Source organism: Macrobrachium rosenbergii, chromosome 21, assembly GCF_040412425.1.
Source record: "Macrobrachium rosenbergii isolate ZJJX-2024 chromosome 21, ASM4041242v1, whole genome shotgun sequence".
NCBI classification, from domain to species: domain Eukaryota; kingdom Metazoa; phylum Arthropoda; class Malacostraca; order Decapoda; family Palaemonidae; genus Macrobrachium; species Macrobrachium rosenbergii.
This window is the reverse complement of record NC_089761.1, coordinates 46,984,273-47,006,772: the sequence shown is the minus strand read 5'-3', so window position 1 is coordinate 47,006,772 and position 22,500 is coordinate 46,984,273. Positions and strand designations below refer to the sequence as shown.

General features: G+C 37.7%; 1 protein-coding gene across 5 annotated transcripts in view; it reads left to right on the top strand.

Moving 5' to 3' along the window:
• The window catches only part of LOC136850149 (mucin-5AC), a 74,257-nt gene that overhangs the window by 24,673 nt on the left and 27,084 nt on the right, over positions 1-22,500 (top strand). For 2 of the 5 annotated variants that reach the window (XM_067123753.1, XM_067123755.1), the window contains exon 2: positions 18,766-18,813. The exons of 2 other annotated variants lie outside the window; for them this stretch is intronic. In XM_067123753.1, coding sequence (XP_066979854.1) covers positions 18,766-18,813 — 48 coding nt within the window. Of the gene's footprint in view, positions 1-11,427; positions 11,721-18,765; positions 18,814-22,500 lie in introns of those variants that run through there. One more of the 5 variants, XM_067123756.1, reaches the window with a different exon arrangement.

Genomic DNA, 22,500 nt, shown 5'->3' with positions numbered 1-22,500 from the left:
CCAAATGTCCTTAGAACGACCGTACATGGCCTGGGGAGATGTCGCTCCTGATGTCCGGCACTTGACCCCAGGACATTTCTTTGTTGAATTCCCTTCCCAAATTCCTCATCTACACTTTTTTTTTTTTCTTAGCTCATTTTCCATCTGGGATCATTATCTCCCCACGTCCTAATCTTTTCTTGATATTGCTTATCGTTTTTATGTCTTTTCCCCCCATTATGGATAATTAATTTAAGTTCGTCCAGTTGCCTCAGGACAGAGGTTTTCAGTAGCAGTTGAAATTTGTCTTTGTGATCAGGGGCAATTAGTTCCATTTTCATAAAAACTACCCTTCCTATATTTTTACGTAATGACAGCCGAACATTAATGACAGGTTGACGGAGCAGTTTGGTCGTTATTGGGAGCTCCTGTAATTGAATATAGTGAAATATAGATGGATTTGGAAAACAGAGGAGGATAGTGAATAGACGTGTAAGGTAAAAATGTAAATGAATATAACAGAGGGAGAAGACAGACTAAGATAATGGAAAAATGAAAATGAGGATAAAATGACGAAAACACACAAACTGAAAAATACAGGAATCGCGATAGCTTGTTTTTCGATACACACCAATTAAACGAACAGGTAACGATGTTCATATACGAGTCACTGTTTTTTTGTTTTGATGATGATAGACAGTTAATTAAGAAGGCGATAGTGGGGAAGTGGATGTGGCCAGTTGTTGCCATAATGGCTCGAAGTCGTTCGTTTCAACTTCGTGATGTGTTTGGCATTGTCCTGTGGCCCTTTTGTTCCAGTATGCCAACTTTTTTCTCTCTCGGTCTCTCCTCTGTTTCTTCCTTCTCACCTTTGCATAGTGGAATGGCAATGACTGTTACACTTAAGAAGTGCACACTCACACACACACAGAATTTTTATCAGTATGTAAATATGCATCTGTACATTACATTTTTTTGGTAGAGAGAGAGAGAGAGAGAGAGAGAGAGAGAATGTTTATTAGTATATAAATATGCATCTGTACATTACATTGTTTTTTCTTTTTTTTGAGAGAGAAAGAAAGAGAATGCAAAGGATGTACAGACGTGTATATAGACACATCTGTACAGTATATTTTTATTAGGGGAAGATAAAGAGAGGGGGATGCGTACAATTATATGTAGATAATCACGCTAAACGTACATAAGCACACTAAGCACACACTTTGAAAGGCCTGGTTAGAGAGAGAGAGAGAGAGAGAGAGAGACCTTTTAGCCTTTTCCAACAGGTAAATGTCAACGTGCAACTATTTTCCCTTCTTTTTTTCTAGTGCTCAATGTGTGTGTGTGTGTGTGTGTATGTGGGCCTTTAAAACCACGCCACAATTATACATACCAAAGCTCAGCTTCCGTTCGTTTTAGCAAAGCTCTTGCTCCCAGGCGTAGTATGTTACAGACGGTAACGGTCCTTGCATTTTTTTCGTGATCTTTATCTTAGATCAACTGAGTCAGGCAAGATTTTTTTATTAGTCCCTGTGATTTTATTCTGCGCGTTCCTCATCGTGTTCCTCCCCCTCCCCTCCCCTCCCATCCCATCCCCTTCCCCCCTCTTTTTATCTTGTAAATCTTTTTTTGTTGTACATCACGCAAGGTATTTAAGTGCAGCGTTTACCCGGGGAGATAAAGTAACACCTATTAAATGCATGTGGTATACGTTTCATATCAGATTTTTATTTTGGTCAGAAAAAATGGCTGTCGTCTTTTCTTTCTCGTTATTTTGCTTTACTTTTTATGAAAAAAAAAATTGTTTCTTCAAAGGAAATTCGAGTATTGTTATGCCAGTCATAAAACTTGAAGGCTGATTTTTAACGGCGGATGGCTATGAACTACTACCTTTTTTTTTTTTTAGGTATTGGCTAATATCAACAGCTGTAAATAGAGTTAATTACAGATTGCTAGTGTTCTGTTTAGCGAAAGTATTCATAAAAAAACTAATATTTTAATGTGAGTTCTAGCGTTTTGCGCATTTTGTTGGAAGGCTTCAAGGCCAACAGCTGTACTCGTGATAGTGTGCATTTCACAAGAATCTTCTTCAACTTTTTACAAAGCCGACGAAGTTGACTCGATGTTTCACATTCAAGGAGACCTTGGGTATCGACCATAATGCTAACTTACCCCTTTTGCCTCCAAAACCGAGGAAATGTTAATTAGTGGTGAAGTCAGCTTTATGGCCGTAGATTCACGTAGAGAGTCACGCCCCATCCACGTTTTATAGCCGTAAATTTGTGATTATGTGCACTTCCAGCCATTTTCGTGGGGCGTGGATATGAGTGAACCGCCGATAGTAACACATGGTTGGTTTACTTTTTCGTTTTTTTCGATATTTATCGACAAGTTCGAGTAGGTTGGCTCATGCGTTCAAGGGGCTCCTAATGAAACTTGAATGATACTTTTAATAATTATAACTTATCATTTTTTGTATTGTTGTAGAAGTGGCTTGTTATAGATTAAATATAATTATCATTATTTCGGAAGAAGACCCTCTTTCAAACAAACTTCCTTAAAAAGAATGGTCGTCTGGATGAAATATAAACTTCATGACACCCGAACGGACATTCTTTTTAATGAAATTATTATTATCAATTACTATAATTATTAACTGTTGTTATTTGTAGTAGTAATAGTAGTAGTAGTTGTAATGCTGATATTGTGCCTCGAAATAAGTTTCCCAGAAGATAGGAAGTGATCCCACTTCTTATCGTACCAAGACCCAGTCTTCATTTTACCGAGAAACGTAGAATTTTAGGACATGGACCAAGGGCCACGCCCTCTTTGGAACAAAAGGGCACTCTTTTCCATCAAGGTTTATGCCCAGTCGACTTTTCCGGATATTAGACCTTTGTTGCACCGTGTGAGGGGGAAGGGGTATATAATTCCTACCCTTTTGGATAGCAAGCTAACATTGTCGTGTTGCAAGGCCTGCTGCTGGGAGCCTGTTCCGTGCGATAATGCTAAGAGTGGGTGTCCTTGCATATTGCTCTCTCTCTCTCTCTCTCTCTCTCTCTCTCTCTCTCTCTCTCTCTCTCTCTCTCTCTCTTTGTCCAGTTACCCGCTCAGTTGAATTCTCGAGCTTCGTGATCCATTGCCGCTCAAACCAGGACCCTAAGGCTATGGAAAAATTAGTCGGCTCGCCCCACGGCCGTCGTTCGTCCAATCAGTAAATAAAAAATAAAAGCGTGGAGCAAAGTTTTGGGTTGAAAACTCTCTCTCTCTCTCTCTCTCTCTCTCTCTCTCTCTCTCTCTCTCTCTCTCTCTCTCTCTCTCTCGTTTATTCTTTAGCTTCGTTCATCTTCTTGTCTTTCGTGTGGTCATATTAACATCCGGAAGTCGCTACATCGCTTAACCCATTACATCCGTTCTCGAGTAAGAGAAATCTTCCACAGGGTTAGAACTCTCTCTCTCTCTCTCTCTCTCTCTCTCTCTCTCTCTCTCTCTCTCTCTCTCTCTCTCTCTCTCTCTCTCTTCTCTGTTGTTGCCTCACACAGGCAAATTTAGCTATGAACTCAAACGTTATTTTTAACAGGTTTTATTATTATATGCTATCGCCATTCGTTGTCCTCTCCCTCATAAATACCTCTCTTACCATGTTTTATCAATTACCCATTTTCCATTAATTATCTGTGGCAGTAATTCGTCTCAGCTTTTTACCCTCCCATGATTAATGACATTAACTTGGGGGCTCCAATTTCAATCGCTTTGCGAGGAAGAAGAAGAAGAAGAATTAGATTTCGCTTTTGCCCATTTTTCCCATTGTCTCACCAGCGGTTAATTCGCTTTGCCATCTCATTCAATATTGTGGATTTTCATTTGGTCCCGTTGATTTATCGGATGTCTTTGTAATTGCTTTTGGACATGGATGTCGAATTATCGTTGTTATTGTTCCAGTGAGTGTCTGTATTTGGATGTGGAATTTTCGTTATTATTGTTCCAGTTAGTGTCTGTATTTCCATAAGTGTAACGTTTAGTTATTGCTTGATGTATCTTGGCTCGAAAGATATTGCTTGTCGCATCCTTGCTTAAAAGTTATTGGTGGGTATCTCTTTGTATGTTCGTCTGTTTACGGCAGTCTGCTTAATAAGCTAAGTTGAAAGTTGACTATTTTTATTTTAGATTCGTTTGTCATGTAACGTTTCTATTCTATAATAATCTTTACTTTTGAAACATCCTTCATACATATTTTATTGTTATGGCAACCATAGACCACAAATTCCTGATAAATGTGTTTGACCATATGCTTTCCATTTACATACTCTTCCAGGAAAAGTTGCCCGTAGGGGGGTATAATGACGCCATTTGTCCGTTCGTGCGTGTATTGGCATGAAGTGGTTAAAAAATGAGTGATCGGGTTTCGTACACTGGTACTTATGATTTCTGATAGAAATTCTCAAACGTTGGAGCCCGAATCTCGATAGAGGTTCCTCATTCGAAATTTACCAAAATCTTGAAAGAAACCACAATATTTTGCGGTTTCAGATTTTTGTGATTAAAAAAATAAAGGTTCAAAAATGATCAAGAAAGCTTTTGATTTGGTAATTATGTTCTGCGAGGTAAATATCAGGTTGGCAAAAAACCGTCGACAGCCAACCAAATTGGGAAGAATTCGTGGTGGTCATCCGGTGGTCGTTTTGTGGTCAGTATTCCTTGAATACTTGAATCTTTAAATATTCTTTAACTTTTAAGGGGAAATGGATCTTGTCTCTTGTCCATCAAATTGGTGGTAGTATTAGTTGTTTTTCAACAGACATGAAACCGCAGCAACAGCATCAAATTTTCTTGAGGAAGTGGTGCTCATACATGCCACTAAAGTGGCTTTGGAGCATTCAGTTTTAGTGTTTGTAATTATACTTTTGTAAAACATAAACTCTTTTTGTAAGTCTGCCTACTATTCACTCACTGATATAGACTTGACTCAGACTGCAGGTCGTAGTGACGACTCTATAGTAGAGAGATTTCTTAACTTTCCTCTTCATTGTCCCACCCAGCAGCTTTCGCCTCCCGAACCCCTTTCTTCAGGCGCCGTAACCACTTGCACCTTCCGTCTTCTTACCTACTTGCACCTTCGGCCGACATATTCACTCACACCTTCACCTATCTTCTTTACTTACACCTTCTCTCCTCTTGCCAGCATACGCTAGAGCGACGTTTCTACATCAGCTCCCGCTTAAAAGATTAATGATTTGTTACACGGCAATACATTTCTTTCCATACATGGGATTTATGAGATTTCGTTTTCTAAACTAACTGCATTTCATTTGTTTAAAAGGTAATATGCCTGTTTCCTTAACGCTGCGTTTTCTCAGGTGACCTTTGGAGGCTGTGATGCTTACACATTTGTCGAAAGGATTAGGCATCATTGCTCCTCATATTTTCAGTGAAGCTAGAATCTTTAAATATAAGTCGTATTGCAGGTTCTGTCTGCTGTCTGTAAAACCCTGCCTGCCCTGTCTCACCGCTGAAAGTTTCATCTTCCCTCCCTCGAGCTCTCAGATTACCCGAAACCTCTCCCTTTCTTCCCCCTTCAACTATCAATCAAACATCCCCTGCAGCTATCGCAGTTTCCTCACCTGCAACCTATGCTACCACTTTTAACCTGACGCCGTGGGCTTCAGCCTTATCGTTCGCCGTCAGGAGATCTGGAAATACCAGTAGGGAGGTCGCCCACATATCGAGAGAACTCGTCTGGGTACTGGAGCTGGGGTTTGGTGAGAGGTTGTTTGCAGGGGGTAGGGGGAGGGACTCGGAGGCCAGCAAAGTGTCTTGGTGGGTTTGTTGCGAGGGGTCTGCCCGTCTAACGGGTGGTGGTGGGACTGGATTATGGCAGGAGGAGGAACGGGGCCTTAAACGGGACTGATGGAGAAAGAGACGGCAGGAGTTTTGGGGGGGTTGGGGGGTGCGGGACTCCTTGGTTGCAGCAGGAAATACTCGTTCTCCGTATCCTAAGAGTACTACCCCAAGTACCCCGCACTTCTCTCTCGTAGGCTTCTCAACCTCCCTCCCTCCCCCTCCCTTCCTCACTCCCTCGATCTTGACGGAATGACCTCATGATTTCCGTCTTTCAGTTCTTCCTAGAAAGGGTTTTCCTCCTCACTGTCCGCGCTTTAAGTCACGTCTGCTTCCTTGCTTCTTCTGGCGTTGTCATCATGAAAAAAATATTTATTGAAATTGATCAGTGTCCTTCTTTGCTCTTGGCTGGTTGGCACCACACGCTTCACTTTCTACTCGGCGGCTATTATGCAGTATTGAGAAAGCGCCGTCCGTAGACCTTTGATTCTGATGTTTTATTCTGTTTTTGTGCGCGTTTTGTTATGATAATACGTCGCATTACGGATTCGCTCTTTTGACGGAAATTCTTTTGCGGTCTTTGCAGAATGCTTTTGAGATGGTCGTTATATCAGCATTGCGGATCGAAAGATTAATGACTGCTGACTATTCGTGTGGCATTTCGTGTTCATAAGTTCATGGGTGTTTACTTAAAACGTTCATAATCTTCATCTTTATAATCACGGTCATACTATTCATATCATTACTGTTAACAATCAACATCACCATTATTATTTATGCCCGAAATATGAACACACTTTTCGTGACGATACATCACCATAGGGACCGAGCCTTCGTCAGGGGTAATTAGCCCCTGGGCGATAGTTAAAGGCAGGCAAGGGACCCTGCTGGTGCACGGCCGTCGTCTTTGACTCATTGGAGAGTGGCGTCGAGGGCACACGGTGACCTTTGGAAGGAGACGCCCTTGCCCATAGCACCCTCTTCCTAGTCTTTAGCTAATCCTTTATTAGTGTTGTCGCTCCTCGGCTACAGTGCTTTCTTTGTGATGACTAGCACTTCATAACTCCATAACTCTCTCTCTCTCTCTCTCTCTCTCTCTCTCTCTCTCTCTCTCTCTCTCTCTCTCTCTCTCTCTCTCTTGCATGTTGTTGTTCTTGATTGAGCTGGCTTTATTCCATCACGGTCTCTTGCTTATACTCATGCATTCATATGTGCTCGTGATATAGCGTCATGCACCCTCACTCTCCATAATTATGGATGAATATTTCTGTGAATATTAAAGAATACAAGTAGGCGAATGTATGACCATAATGTTTGAAAAAAAAAAAAAGCCTCTCGACAAGCAGAACAGCGACGTTGCTGTAGAAAACAGTGAGACGCATTAAGGCAAAGAAGGTGGCATTAGCCGATGTTTATTGTCCAAGAATTTGCCGTCTGATTATGTATACGGCTATTGAAGTAAGAGGCAAGTTCCGGAATAAGCTTTATTACTGCCCAGGTATTTCTCTCTTGCCTTATGGGTTGATGGTGTTTTCCAGTGCAAATATTATTATACAAGGTGGGATTGATCCTTTAGTTATTGCAGTTTTTTGTTTTTATTGCCTTTATCTCCTCCTCCTCCTCCTCCTCCTCCAATCAACATGTGACTCTATTGCAAGATGGAGAACACTTAGATTTTTCAGCGCCGGGCATTTTTTTTATAGTTTTCAGTAACCGCTGATGATTCGACCTACTATAAACATATCTTGGACTTGGTATGAAAACCATAGTTTGTTTAACGAGAGATAATGATATTTGAAGAAGAAGAAGAAAGTGTGCCCCAACTTGACGGCTATGCCGGAGATTGAAAATAATAAAGATATGGATGGAGAGACATACAGTAATTATGTTCACGATCATTTATAACTAATAAGTAATTTTTATCGACCGATTGTTGAAACTCCATTGTAGTTACATGCGAAACACTTTTTAACAATTATTTATAAAAAAAAAAGTTTGCATTCCTATTACGAACGCTGCCTGTTGTAATTTCTCCATCAGCCAAGCATAACACGTACTGTATTACATTCTGATTTTCACCTTCCTTGTGACATTTTCCTGAACTGATCATGAGAGCTTTGCTTAATGAAAATGACTCTGCATTCAGCAATAAGAGCAGTTGGTTCGTGTATATAATTTGGTTATCAAGGTGTTAATTTGAATAATTTTCTTCTGTATAGGTACAATACTGATTAATTGTCTGAAAACAGCTTTTGTCAAGGAAAACATTCCTACGTCCTCGCACGCGCTGGAATAAATTACTATTTTCACATTAATTCGCGCATGCAAATTCACCCACGTAATTTTTCCAGCTGGTTTACAGTCACATTCACTCACGTAATGAAATAACAATCATTGCAGCGCATCCGCAGACAAGCCTACGCTTACTGTTCTGTCTGAGGCTCTTTTTTCTTTAGGTGACGAGACCGAGACGGGTCTTGAGAAAAATGTGAAGCTTGCTCACAGAGAAGTGTGAATTTATGGAACCCTCTATGATTTTTTTTTCTTCTTTTTTGATAAATGATTGTGGAGATGCAGAGGAAGGATTTTTCCGCTTCGTTTTGATATTGTTACTTTTATTACTTTTTGTATTGTTATTGTTACTTTTATTACTTTTTTATGCATTCTTTCATTTGTTTCATAACTTAGGTTTTTTCGTAGTTGTTAGATAAGTTTCATATGTTAGATATTATTTCTCTTGTATGTTTTTTAAAGCAAAGAATTGTTCGTCTAATTTGCCTCTCGTAGTTTTACTAGAGAGAGAGAGAGAGAGAGAGAGAGAGAGAGAGAGAGAGAGAGAGAGAGAGAGAGAGAGAGAGAGAATCCATCATATTAATCATAGAAAAAAGTTACAGTGAAATTAGATATGGCGTTGTATACAGTTGACAGCTACAACGTTTAGAGATTTAATTTCGAGAGGTATAGAGCGTCCTTCACGTTATTTTAACCAATAACAAAAGTGAAAACAAGCAGTAACATTGTAGACAATAAATAAATTCACAAATAATAGCCTAACCCTGACTTAGTGCAGAGAGAGAGAGAGAGAGAGAGATCATTCTTTGTCAGTAGTAAAGTAAAAGGAAACTGCGGTAGTGCGGGAAAAAGTAAAAAAAAAAAAAAGAAAAAAAATTTGCGTAGGAAACCGACGTAGCATCCTCACGTGTTTTGAGCGGGGCTTCATTGTTGGATGAACTTTAACAATAGAATATCGGGGAAAGTGAAACACTTTGCCATTGCTGGCATGACGATAACTGAGCTCGGATATCGCCGTCATTATCGTTGAGTGAATGGAGTCGGTTTTCTTTTTGTGTGTGTTTGTTTTTTAAACATCTGAAAGACTAACTGTAACAGCGCTGTAATCGGTGGCGAAAAAGTGATTCTATTCTACAGTATATCGTTTTGGTACCAATAGAAAATTGCTGCTCAAGGGACGAAAGAATTTTATTTGTGGATTTCTGGGGAATAAGTTGATTTTGGTAATAGTGCATAATATACACATGGAAATGACTATGGTAATTAGAATAACTTCAAATCGTCCTTTATTGGTATACAGTATAACATTTGAACTGAATAAAAATACGTCACTTAAATGACACGAGCGATAGTAAGGAGGAGAGTTACATTAAAAAAAAAATCAGTCTTCAAATTTGCTCAGTAGTACACAGGAAACGGTACAATCAATATTACTTAATGCAGATATATATATATATATATATATATATATATATATATATATATATATATATATATATATATATATATATATATATATATATATATATATATATAGTGTTTATGTCTCTGAATGAAAGTGAAGTGTAGTCTATGACCCGTCAAATTAACCTTGGACAAGCAAATGATTCTTTTCCTGTGTAGAGCTTTCGCGTTTTTTTTTTCCTTCCTTCTTCCGAGCCATTACGAAATCTGCGGTCATAGAGCATAGTTACTCAACCAATTGGTAATGACCGTCTAATAATAATTCCAAAGCAATGTCCACTTTCTCTCTCTCTCTCTCTCTCTCTCTCTCTCTCTCTCTCGTTCCTCCTTCTTCAATGTTGACATCTGGAACAGGTACAGCGAATAGTTCTACGCGGAGAGGAGAGAGAGAGAGAGAGAGAGAGAGAGATTGATGGGCCGGTAATGGGTTATATCGTAATGATGTAATGAGCCTCTGTTATGTAATCAAAAAGCTAAAACATCTAGTCGGCACAAAACTTGGAGGAAGGGTTAATGTAATGTGGTTTCCTCTCTCTCTGTCTCTCTCTCTCTCTCTCTCTCTCTCTCTCTCTCTCTCTATATGTGATATCCATGTGTACAAAAAGAGCATTATGATATATATATATATATATATATATATATATATATATATATATATATATATATATATATATATATATATATATATATATATATATATATATATATACATATACATATACATAAAATATATATTAATCTACTTAAGACCAGGGGATATATAAACAGGAATTTAAAATCCTCTTTGTTATGCGCAAATTGTACTGATTGCGATCCGTGTTTTAAACGTTTTTTACGTTGAGCGATTGGTTAGCAAACTATTTATCGACCAACTTCAAAGGAATCTATTCTCCTTTCTAATTTGTTCCGGTTTTTTTCGTCAGCTCATTAATTGGTAGACTCCAATTAGAATCACAATGGTGTGATTGTACAGTGTTCACCAGAATAAAATGTGTTGAATGCTTACAATAGAATGTTAGTTTTGTATTCTGTCGAATCAGTTGCGATGGGGAAGAATTCTTGAAAAATATCTTGTTCTGTGTAATGTTCCTAATATTGGATTGCTTTGTTAAGAAATGTCGGCTGAAATTTTATTTATACACCAACTTTATCTGCCGATTCTCTCATTTGAGAGCTTGACTACATTATTTATAAAATCTTCAGCGAGTCCCCAAGTATTTGATGTTTTGGGTTACATCTGGTCTTGATCAAAAGAAGTCTTTGGAACTTTGGAACTGTCTACACACACACACACACACACACACACACACACACACACACACACACACACACACACACACACACACACAGAGAGTATATTTATGAAATCTCTTATGATCGGTTTCATCTCAGCGAGTTGATTATTACAATTTGACAGAAAAATGAACATTCACGTCTCTCTCTCTCTCTCTCTCTCTCTCTCTCAGTTTTATAAAACTTGGTTGGTGTATGATTCATAGCTCAGGTCAACATTTGCTCGCTGGATTATTTGGGAACACAACCGTGTTCCCTTCCTCGTCCTGTTCGGAATATGAACACGGTACGGCCTATTGTGAGTTAGACGTGCCATCGCCAAGAGAGAGAGAGAGAGAGAGAGAGAGAGAGAGAGAGAGAGAGAGAGAATAGCCTTCTTTCTCATAGCTACAGGGAAACGGTGTCTTGGCCAAAATAACACTTAGCACAGTACTCGGTGGAATGATTAAGAAAGCCAGTTTGCGAACCAACTTTACCTAACCTTTCTTGGAGCCAACAGGTAATTCCAGTCTAAATACGGACGTTAACAGGAGAAAAAGTCCACCGTCACGTTGTTTGTACAGAATAGTGACCCACATCCCGCTGCTTGGACTGCCTGAGAAAGCAACGTCATTACGTCAATAAGCGAACGGGCAAACAGTTAACTCTTGCGGTATGGTTTGCACGTTGTGATTAATGAAGTGACAAGTGCAAAATGTGGTGTACAACTGCAATAATTACTAACAGGAAGAGAGTAAATTGGTAAGGTGACAAGGTGTCTGTAATAGGATCGTGTGGTAGCGGCGTTTCAGAAAATGATTTCAGGTGCACGACTTGGACATAGGGATCAGCTGAGTGACAAAAATTGGACAAAGGTATTTAATGAATGATAATTCATTTGTAACACTTGCAGAGTGATTCAAGTGACAAGATTATTGTGAAGAGTGGTTAACCAAACTATTAGCCTTGAATAAAGGAACGGGGGGACCATATTTAGACAACATGGTTCATCCCAGCGGCCAAACGGTTAAAAACATTCAGCTTATGATTCAAGGTCTTGAGAAGGTGATTAACCATATGACAATTTTGAACTGAACAAGATTTAAAGTCATTCATTATTTGGCTAGATTCGGCGGTAGCGTAAGAGGTAAATATATACCGTACCAAGATTTACGAAGATTACAATATGTGTTAAAAGATAACTCATCAACAAGATGAACAGTAACAGGAATAAAAGTACATGCAAAAAAATTGTCTCATTAAAAAGTCATTTTTTAAAATAACAAGTAAAAAATCCCCCGAAGATTTTTCGGGGCAGTCGAGTTTTCTGTACAGCTTATAATGAAGGCCACCGAAAACAGATCTATCTTTCGGTGGTCTCTGTATCATGCTGTTTGAGCCGCGGCTCATGAAACCTCAGCCGGCCGTGGTGGCCTGTGTTGCCAGAAGCAGATCATGGCTAACTTTAACCTTAAATAAAATAAAAACTACTGACGCTAGAGGGCTGTAATTCGTTATGTTTGGTGATTGGAGGATGGATGATCAACATAATTTGCAGCCCTATAGCCCCAGTAGTTTTTAAGATCTGAGGGCGAACAGAAAAAAGTGCGGACGGACAGACAAAGTTTTCTTTTCAGAAAACTAGAAAGAGACCGAAGAGCCAATATGATTTTTCAATAATTTTTTCGACGTAACGGCCACCAACCGTTAAATGCTGTTGGCACAGATAACTATAGTGGCTGGTAACGGTGACTGCTATTTATGAAACGTCATCACGTGTGCCCTTACCCGAGATTTTTATCTCCGTTCTCTGCCGCGCCCTTCCATCGGAATCGAAGGAGCTTGAGGACATGAAGGAATGACTCTTCCATTCCGCAGGTTAATCGGTTTGTCTTGAAGACAAAAGCTCCCGTTGCAGTCCTTATCAGGCACGTAGGCTACAACCACTTGCGATGTTTATATTTTTTGTGCGTTCTTATTCGTATTTTATTGCATCGTGTTTTATGCGAGAAAAATGTTTTCATTCTAACGTTTTCGTTCAGCTTGCGGTTATTAGCGTTTGTTGCGTTTATTTTAGCTCCTCGTTGGGGGAGTCGGTAGAGTTCTCGGCTAGCGCTCTGCTAAGCCCGAGTTCGAGTCTCCGGCCGGCCAATGAAGAATTAGAGGAATTTATTTCTGGTGATAGAAATTCATTTTCGGTATAATGTGGTTCGGATTCCACAATAAGCTGTAGGTCCCGTTGCTAGGTAACCGATTGGTTCTCAGCCACGTAAAATAAGTCTAATCCTTCGGGCCAGCCCTAGGAGAGCTGTTAATCAGCTCAGTGGTCTGGTTAAACTAAGGTACACTGAACAAAATTTTTTTTGCGTTTATTTTGGTAAATATGTTTTATGAATGCGTGTGTTGGGATGTGTTTTATTTGTCCAGATTCCATTATTTTGTCTTGCAAAAGATCTACTTAAGCCTTATATAATTAGACAGCAATTTACTATGTACTAATGACCACAGCCTCTGGTTCAAAATTCAGTTAACAACCATCGCATCTGAGGAGAAGTGGAAAATTCCACTGTAAATAAACCAGCACCGATCGTTCAGACTGTGTTTGCCGTTTGAACAATGAAACGAGTTCACAGTGGGTTATTCTTTTTAAAAGATTTTATCTTTTCATTTTGTGAGTTTCTGATAAGTCTGGCCACTTGGTGGCTAGCAGCTGGTAAATAAAATGATTTCGTGCTTGTTGAGCAGAATCGTCAACTAAATTGCACGAACAATTTATTACTGTAAATTTAGGTTTACGCTTAAAATGAGATTGACTTTTTGTCTGTGTTGCGTGTGCTAGCGCGCGTACGTGTTTGTATTTATGTACCGTATATATATATATATATATATATATATATATATATATATATATATATATATATATATATATATATATATATATATATATATATATATATATATATATATATATATATATATATATATATATGTGTGTGTGTGTGTGTATTTGCATGCTGTGAAAGCCCTCTGAATTGCAAAGTAGGTGTTGTGAAATAAATATTGAGGAATACATTTCTTTACAAGCAAATTTTCTAATATTGTACGTAACACAACATGGTGGATGCGAAGCATTCTCAAAATTCAAGCCTAAGGTAATCATGAAAACAGACATTTTCAGCCTTTGTACAGTCCTTCGCCAAGAAAATCTTTGTGATCCAACTCATTGGTATGTTTCAAAGAAACCTTCAGTTTTTCTTATAGCATTCACTCTTCGTGCCCTGCCACGGGGCACTACTACACTTGGGTATATGGTGCCTTCTGTGGCTTCAGCTGAGCAACCCATTTTTTATACGTTTTTGTTGCCCAACGTTGAACTCTTTAATGGTGCAACCAGTTCTCAGGGTTGAAGTGAATGGAAAGTTCTTAATAGTTTCTCATAGCATCTCTTTCTCTCCCTCTCTCATTATAGCTTACTGTCATTGTAGTTAGCAACCTGGTTGTTAGTCTGTGTAGGTATGTTATTATTTCCGTTGTAAAGTAGACAGCGAACTCCCGGTGGTCCACAGTGCCATTGGTTATGAAATACTTCGGCATTTGCTCTGAATTTTTGCCCTATAGTTAAGTAGATGTAAAGTACGTAGCCCTTTAGAATACGGATCATTCTCTCTCTCTCTCTCTCTCTCTCTCTCTCTCTCTCTCTCTCTCTCTCTCTCTCGTAAACCTATGCAGTCCCTGTTTTTATGATCCAGCTTCTGTTCCACAAATAAATGTTTTGTCGACACATAGCCAGAAGGAACGCCAGCTATATAGTGTAAGCGTACCACAAAGGGCGGTTTCAGCCATCTCATAGACATCTTGTCAGATTTCTATGTACTTGAGAGGAAAGCTGCTTCGAAAACCTTGGCATCTGTTCACTTTATGGGAGTAATTAGTCTTGATTGTATAGCCGCTGTCGATGGTAATGTTACCAACCTGGCTATTTTTTTTCTTAAACGCCGGAGTTACGTTTAGGGCGAAAATGTTTTGCCAGTTTTACATTAACCAGGCAGTGTGGCATCTTTTAATAAGAATTAGCTCTGTTATCCTTGGATAACATCGTAGTTGGGTTATCCGTAGTTATCGGTAGAGAATACTGCTGTCTTGCCCATAAGAAAGACCAAGTAGTGTCATCTGTGGATAAAACTGAACTGTGGTTCACGTAGCTTTGTTATCTATAAATAACTCGAACTCTAAACTGGTTTACCTGTAGAGAAAATTCGACTTGTGTTATATAGATAGCACTGAAGTTTTAGCTTTCGATAACAGTGAAATGTGTGGTACCCATATATAACAGTTGTCCTAAACCATGGCTGCATTCATTTAGACGCTACACCTCACCGCATTGCTGTCGTCTCCTCCATTCCTCAGGTACCGCTAGATCCTAACCACTCCTTTCGTGCAAAGGAAAACCTGTTTTGGGGTCAGGTGGATAACCAAAGGCTAGCCACTTCATTGCCTCTGTAAGTCCACACTGAGACTTAATAAAAAAGGAATATAAAAAACTTATCGGCTTCCGGCCTTTAACTTTCTCATCCATCTGTGTCTTTTGCTGATCATCTGTTGCCTGGTTCCTGTAGAGAGTTTGGTGTACAGATGTTGTGGCTAACTCCAAGTCAAGATATACGAAACATATATACACATTGAAACATATGTGTGTATCTCTCTCTCTCTCTCTCTCTCTCTTTCTCTCTCTCTCTCTCTCTCTCTCTCATATATATATATATATATATATATATATATATATATATATATATATATATATATATATATATATATATATATGTATGTATGTATGTATGTATATACTATATATGTATGTCTATATTTGTATATATATTACGAATATATGATTTGTTTTTGTTTGTGCTAGACCTCGAAGGTCAAGGAAATGGAAAAGTAATGAGATGCCATCTTATTCTCAGGACATTGTCGATGCACGCGTTCTTTTTGTACTGTATTATGGCCTTATGTGTTATTGATTCTGATTATGTTTATTGATCGACTGAATATGATTCACAGGTGAAATCACCTGCAGAAGGTCAACATGGAGTTAGTTGTGATGAAAAATCTAATAACAGACAAGTTCGTATAATTAATAAAGAGCTAAAGTACGAAAGCATCACGTGAACACCCACTTCCACCTCCGCTTTGCCACAAACTTGCCAATTGTGGTTTGCACTCCTCTCGTTTGCTTGTTTGTGTTCGTGTTTGTTATGTTGCTTGACCCACGCGAAGGGTTCCTCTCCATTCCCTTGTTTTCCGGAGAGAGAGAGAGAGAGAGAGAGAGAGAGAGAGAGAGAGAGAGAGAGAGAGAGAGAGAGAGAGAGAGTTGTTTTATAATATGATGTTTTGAAGGAAAGGTAAATTTCTGTAGTGAATTATGCTCATATTTCTTATAGCTCTTGTTAACTGATATACAGCTTAGTTGTGAGTTGCAATAATGTTTATATATATATATATATATATATATATATATATATATATATATATATATATATTATACAGAGAGAGAGAGAGAGAGAGAGAGAGAGAGAGAGAGAGAGAGAGAGAGAGAGAGAGAGAACTTGAGCTAAAAGCATCCTCATGTATCCAGGATTCAAATGTGGCTCGTAAAAGCGATTGAATGAAAAGGGGGTTATCGCTCGTATTAAGCGTAATAGTCATTTAATTATGGATGGCAGGCGACGCAAAGAATTCCATTTGCAACAAACAGCCGTGTGTTGTCGGCTCGCGTGTCTCTTCTTTATTCCCAAGAGTGAAAGTTGGAGGAGTCTTCCATCGTGAGGTGTATCGTGATGGAGAGGCAACTGTTGTTGGCTTGCACACCTCTCTCTCTCTCTCTCTCTCTCTCTCTCTCTCTCTCTCTCTCTCTCTCTCTCTCTCTCTCTGGTGATCTGAACGCAGTCTCATTCACTTTCATCTTTTCTCTCTCTTTCTCCCTCGCCCGCGCATGCGATGTCTTTTGTGTGAAGTTGCTGAAGACAACGACAATGGTTCGTTGTTATTACGGTACTATAGATAGCCCCGTCTGTCATGGCTCCAGTTTCTCTTTCATTTTCTTGTCTGTAGAGTCGTGTATTACTTGTTGTTCTCAGTATGGGTTGTCATCCTCCTATTAATGCTTTTTTTTTTTTTATTCAATGAAAACTCGCTTCCTGGTATAGTCAGTTTTACCAAGCAATACGAAGTTGAAAATTGTATTATTTGTCTATTTTAGACATCAAAGATTACATTACATTGTGTTTTTTTAACTTCCGAATTTAATATTGTGATTAGCAGAACCTGAGGCACATTTGGTGCCTGATTTTCTCACAGCTTTAGTATTTTGTCCATTTTGGATGTATTGAACGCCTCTTTCGTTGACACGGACCTTGTCTTGCTGTTGTTAAACGTGGATTCATCAAGCAGTAATGAAACATTCTAATGAAAATTGAAATTGGTTGTTATTATATTATATACAGTATATATATATATATATATATATATATATATATATATATATATATATATATATATATATATATATATATGTTGTAAACTGTTTTTTTTACCGTATTCTACATTATTATGGTCGTTTCCCCTTTGTATGTATACCAGCAAGCAGTGCATCTGTCTTCTGTTAGGACTCATGAAGAACGCAAGTCTCTCTCTCTCTCTCTCTCTCTCTCTCTCTCTCTCTCTCTCTCTCTCTCTCTCTCTCTCTCTGGTAATGGAAACTGAGCAAATAAAATGTCTCATTGCAATTGTTAAGTGACTAGATTCATTCATTTGTAATTTCAATCAGTAATCTCTCTCTCTCTCTCTCTCTCTCTCTCTCTCTCTCTCTCTCTCTCTCTCTCTCTCTCTCTCTCTCCTAACACATGGCTAAATCGGCAATGAAAAGTTCACGGCTGACTTAAAATGTCATTCCCGCACATGACAGGGGCCTGGAAAGGATGAAATGTTCTTCTTATCTACGATCACTGCTTCTAACTGTGAAATTCCCTTGGCAGACATTTAACAGATTCTTCTCTCTCTCTCTCTCTCTCTCTCTCTCTCTCTCTCTCTCTCTCTCTCTCTCTCTCAATTTTATGTACTGGTGAATGATTCTACGCTGAGATATGTTTACATGTGACAGTGATTTTTAGAAATGCCATGTTTCTAATTCCTGTTTTTAACCCGTAATAAATAAAATATTCTTGATCTCATAGTATCAAGAAGATAAAAATCAAGAACATGTGTTTGTTTTCTATAAAGCGATATGGCTTTCTTGAACAAAAAGCATCTGGAGCAGATGCTTCGGAGTGATGGCTGTTCAAGTGTCTAGGGCAAATTATACTTAAGCATTGAATGCAGGAAGGAATTTGAAAGCAATCATACATACCTTAGTATAAAAGCATGATTCACTCCAGAGTGGGTTTAGTTATCGTATGGAATGATGGCTTGCAGTGTTTTTACTGCCAGATGGCAATAAGGAAAAAGCTGAACCCCCGAGGCGGAAATGCCTTGTTGACTCCATTTTCTTCATATCGACAGAGATCAAAGAAGTTGATTGCTGTTAACCGCGTCCGGCTGAACGCGCAATAAGAGCAATTGCGCTGATGAGGTAACGTGGAGCGTTGCGACATCGTCCGCAATGCATCAAAGCGACTGAACTCTGCCACGAGGGATGCAAAAGTGCATTTCACTTTTGATCTCCCCGACTCTTAGCCCTTCCCCCTCCCCATCCCCCTTTTCCGCTGCTCGCAGTTGCTGCTGCAGAGTTAATGGACAGTTATTTGAAATGAGGTAGAAATTTGTTAGAATTACGGCCCGCACTCTTCTCTGTAAGGCTTTACATCTGGATTCCTCTTTGGTGAATACTTTTCTAATGAAGGTTTTCCTCTCTCTCTCTCTCTTCAGGTATGGTGGCTCAGGGGGTAGACCGTTTTGGTGCTAGTGGGTTCAAAGGTAAGAAGTTTGCTCGATTTTAGATATTAGTTCTCTCTCTCTCTCTCTCTCTCTCTCTCTCTCTCTCTCTCTCTCTCTCTCTCTCTCTCTCTCTCTCTCTCATTTTGTATAAATTCTGTTAATTTCATTACATTTCACTTTTTCTTCTCGATTGCGAGATAGACTAGATCTATCTCGCAGTCGTCATCCTTTGGTTCTGTTTCTTATTTTTTTCGTTTATTAGCTGTTTTCCTTGTCTCATTTCTTCATTTATTTAGCTTCCTTTTATTCTAATTGGTATTATTATTTTTCGCTTCCTCTCTTTATAGATATTTTTCCTGTTCTTTGACCTTGTGTCTGTTTTCTTCCTTCTTTCCTCTCTTTATCTGACCTTTTACGACTCCTTTCTTCAGTTCTCAGCTTTTCTGTTTCTTCACCATTCCCTTTTCTTTCTCTCGTAGTAAATGCTTTCTTTTGTTCCCTTTATTCTCTAGTATTTCTCTTCCTCCTTTCATCTCTTATGAGGATCTTTTACGACACCTTTCGGTGTTTCTCAGCCCTTATCTTTTTTTACCACCATTCCTTTTTGTTCTTTTTCTCTCATACTAAATGCTTCCTCTTGTTCCTTTCCCTTTCTGGTTTTTCTCTCTATCGTTTCATCTTGTTGAATATTTTCTTTTAGTATTAGCTTAAATATTAATTTAAATCCTTTAAAGTAGAATAAATATATTGGTAAAGTAGTTGAATATTTTCTTTTAGTATTAACTTAAATATTAATTTAAATCCTTTAAAGTAGAATAAAGATATTAGTAATGTAGTTGAATATGTTCTTTTAGTATTAACTTAAATATTGATTTAAATCCTTTAAAGTAGAATAAATATATTAGTAATGTAGTAGTTTTCCCTGTTTGATGTTTTAAGGCTAAAATCCATTTTTAAAAATCAGTGTTTATATACTTTTAGCCATGATATATAAACTTATAAATGCAATTTTTCCTCTTGCAATTAAACTTAGGCTTATCCAGCATAAATTTAGATGATTTTAGTTGCATTTCTTCTATATTGCTTACTTCTTTAGTAATTAGATATGTAAAATATAGCTTTAGTTGTAATTTCTGCTGATTATTCCTGTCTATTGACGTCCTTCATGTGAAGAGTTTTATCTATGCAAATAATGTTGTATGCTGGAGAGGTAACCAAATTAAATAGAAATAGTTAAACCCTGCTTCAGTCAAACTAATATAGATGTTTGCAAAATTTGGTAAGGGATTTTAATTTTTAAAAAATGGGTACAAAGTTATATAGGTTTTCATTACAGAAGTATTTTACATACAAGATTTTATTTTTCATTGCACGACATCATGTACATTATACGATTTCCTTTATCAGTAACTCACCCCAAAAGTTTCCAACTTTCCTAAAATCATTAACATACAGTAGTTGTAATTAGTATGACCTTCACAGGCGTTTCTCCGTTCTCCGTTTTGTGGTAATAGCAGAGTTACTTGAATGCCATCTGCTTATGTCTTCAGACAGACAAATAGGTCCCATTCGGTGTTATTTTTATTTTTAGCTTTTCGTCGGCTTGTGTTTTTACCTCAAGAAATTCTCCATTTTTTTTCCTATTACAGCAAACTACACTAAGTAATCGAGCTTACCTTGTCGATATATCCATAAAAGTTGCTAGAAAGCGTAACTATCAATTTGTATTTTTGGCCTCGGTAGCGGTTTTTGTAGTCTTTAATAATAATGACAGAGAAAATAATGATGCTGATGATGAAAGTTCATTTAAATGTTTATTTTTCAGAATTTGTCTTATAACAACAACAGTGATGATGATAATGTTTTTCATTGACAGATCGTCTAATATTACTGTTTACAATAAGGTTGCTGATGTTGAAAGCAGTTTTTATGCATAATGTTTACGTTTGAAAACGTATTAGATGCTGATAATGATGCAAATCGTGTATTTAGCTGAATATTTCAATTTCCACATTCCTCTGATAAAAAGCAGATCAAAGATTCCCATGAGAAAGTTATTCTTTATATCCTTAACCTACTTATATAATGATGCAATTAACTTCCATTAAGACAAACCGCATGTCATAATGTTTAAATTGATGCGGATAATCACTAGATAGATTATTGCCCTTGTGATAAGTAGTAGCTCCATTTACGTTTTTAATAATTAAGCAAATGCATTTGAACTTGAAGTTTTGTGGCTCTTTGTTTATATTTATTTTCCCTCATTAGTCTTAACTGCCTTTATAGCTACGCGCTGTCCTCGCTCTCATTTTTTTTTTTTTCAAGTTATCTCATTTTCACTTTCAACCCATTCATCTCCTGTTTGTGCCTTTGCCTTTGATGGTGGTAGTTGTATTCATTACTTTCATGAGTTGAAATTTTTAATAATTTGTAAGTAATGCTACAGCAGTAATAGACTTGTCGAGGCATGTGTTATTTCATTTGAGCTAGATTAGAATTCCGCGCTCTCTCGCTCTTTTCCTGTTGCATTTGTTTACGTGCCGTTGCTCGTATTAGGATGTTCTGTAATTTTTTTTTTTTATGTACCGTTCTTCAACAATCACGAAGAATACTCAGGAGTAGTTTTAAAAAGTCTACGGACTTTGCACATCTGTTTAGAATCCTTGGATTACCTTCTTCACCCTGTTGAAATCTCTGGGGGTTCTTTTTAGTATGTTGTAATACTGAGGTACTTTCGGATCCATATAAATGTACAGTATATACATATGTGTGTGTATGTATATAATCTTACCCAACATTAACCATGGATTTCTCATATTCCTTTCACATAGGAAGATTTTGATAATGCTGTTTCATGCACAGTGCGTTAGCTTTAGTCCATAGGCAGGAATTCATAAAACATAGAGTGCAATGAAGGTTGTTATGGGGTTGAGCTACATGTGAGAATAATACCGTTTTATTAGTGTAACGAATTTAACATCTTGTGTAATTATAATTATTCATGTCTTGATATCCTGGAATTGCTCCGAAATGCTTAGTGCAGTAATAGTACAGTATAATGAAAGGCAGTTAAACGAGAACATTTAACTCATAGTGGTTGATCAATTTTTCAGTATATCTTGAGAGAATAGTGAAAAATCTCGGCGGCGGTGTGTGATATATCAGAAAAAGAAGGAAAAAGCAAAACATCAGAAAAGGAGAGAATAAAGCAAACCCTTCGTTCTGTTTCTCACAGATTATACATATATATATATATATATATATATATATATATATATATATATATATATATATATATATATATATATATATATATATAGTGTATACAGTATATATGTGTGTGTATGTATGTGTGATGTATATATATCAATGAAAGGTACAACCTTAAACGAATGACCAACGTCTGTATTATTAATAATTTTTTTCAGCTTAATTTCGTTTTCCTAAAGAGAATGGTTGTTCATCGGTGATGAGACGATGGTCTGAGGGATACGATAACACGAAACGTCGGCAATGACACTAAGGCAGTTACACCTTTTACTTTATTTACGTATGATGAATCTTCCTGGATTTTTCTCTAGACGGAAATACACTTGGAGTAAAGGGTGATGTGAGAACAGTATGATGGGTTTTCTTTGAATGCTGTGTCAATGTTTGCTAGTATGTTATTAGTTGTTTGTGCTAGTTTTATGCCACAGAAATGTATAGTTTGGTTTGCCGGTG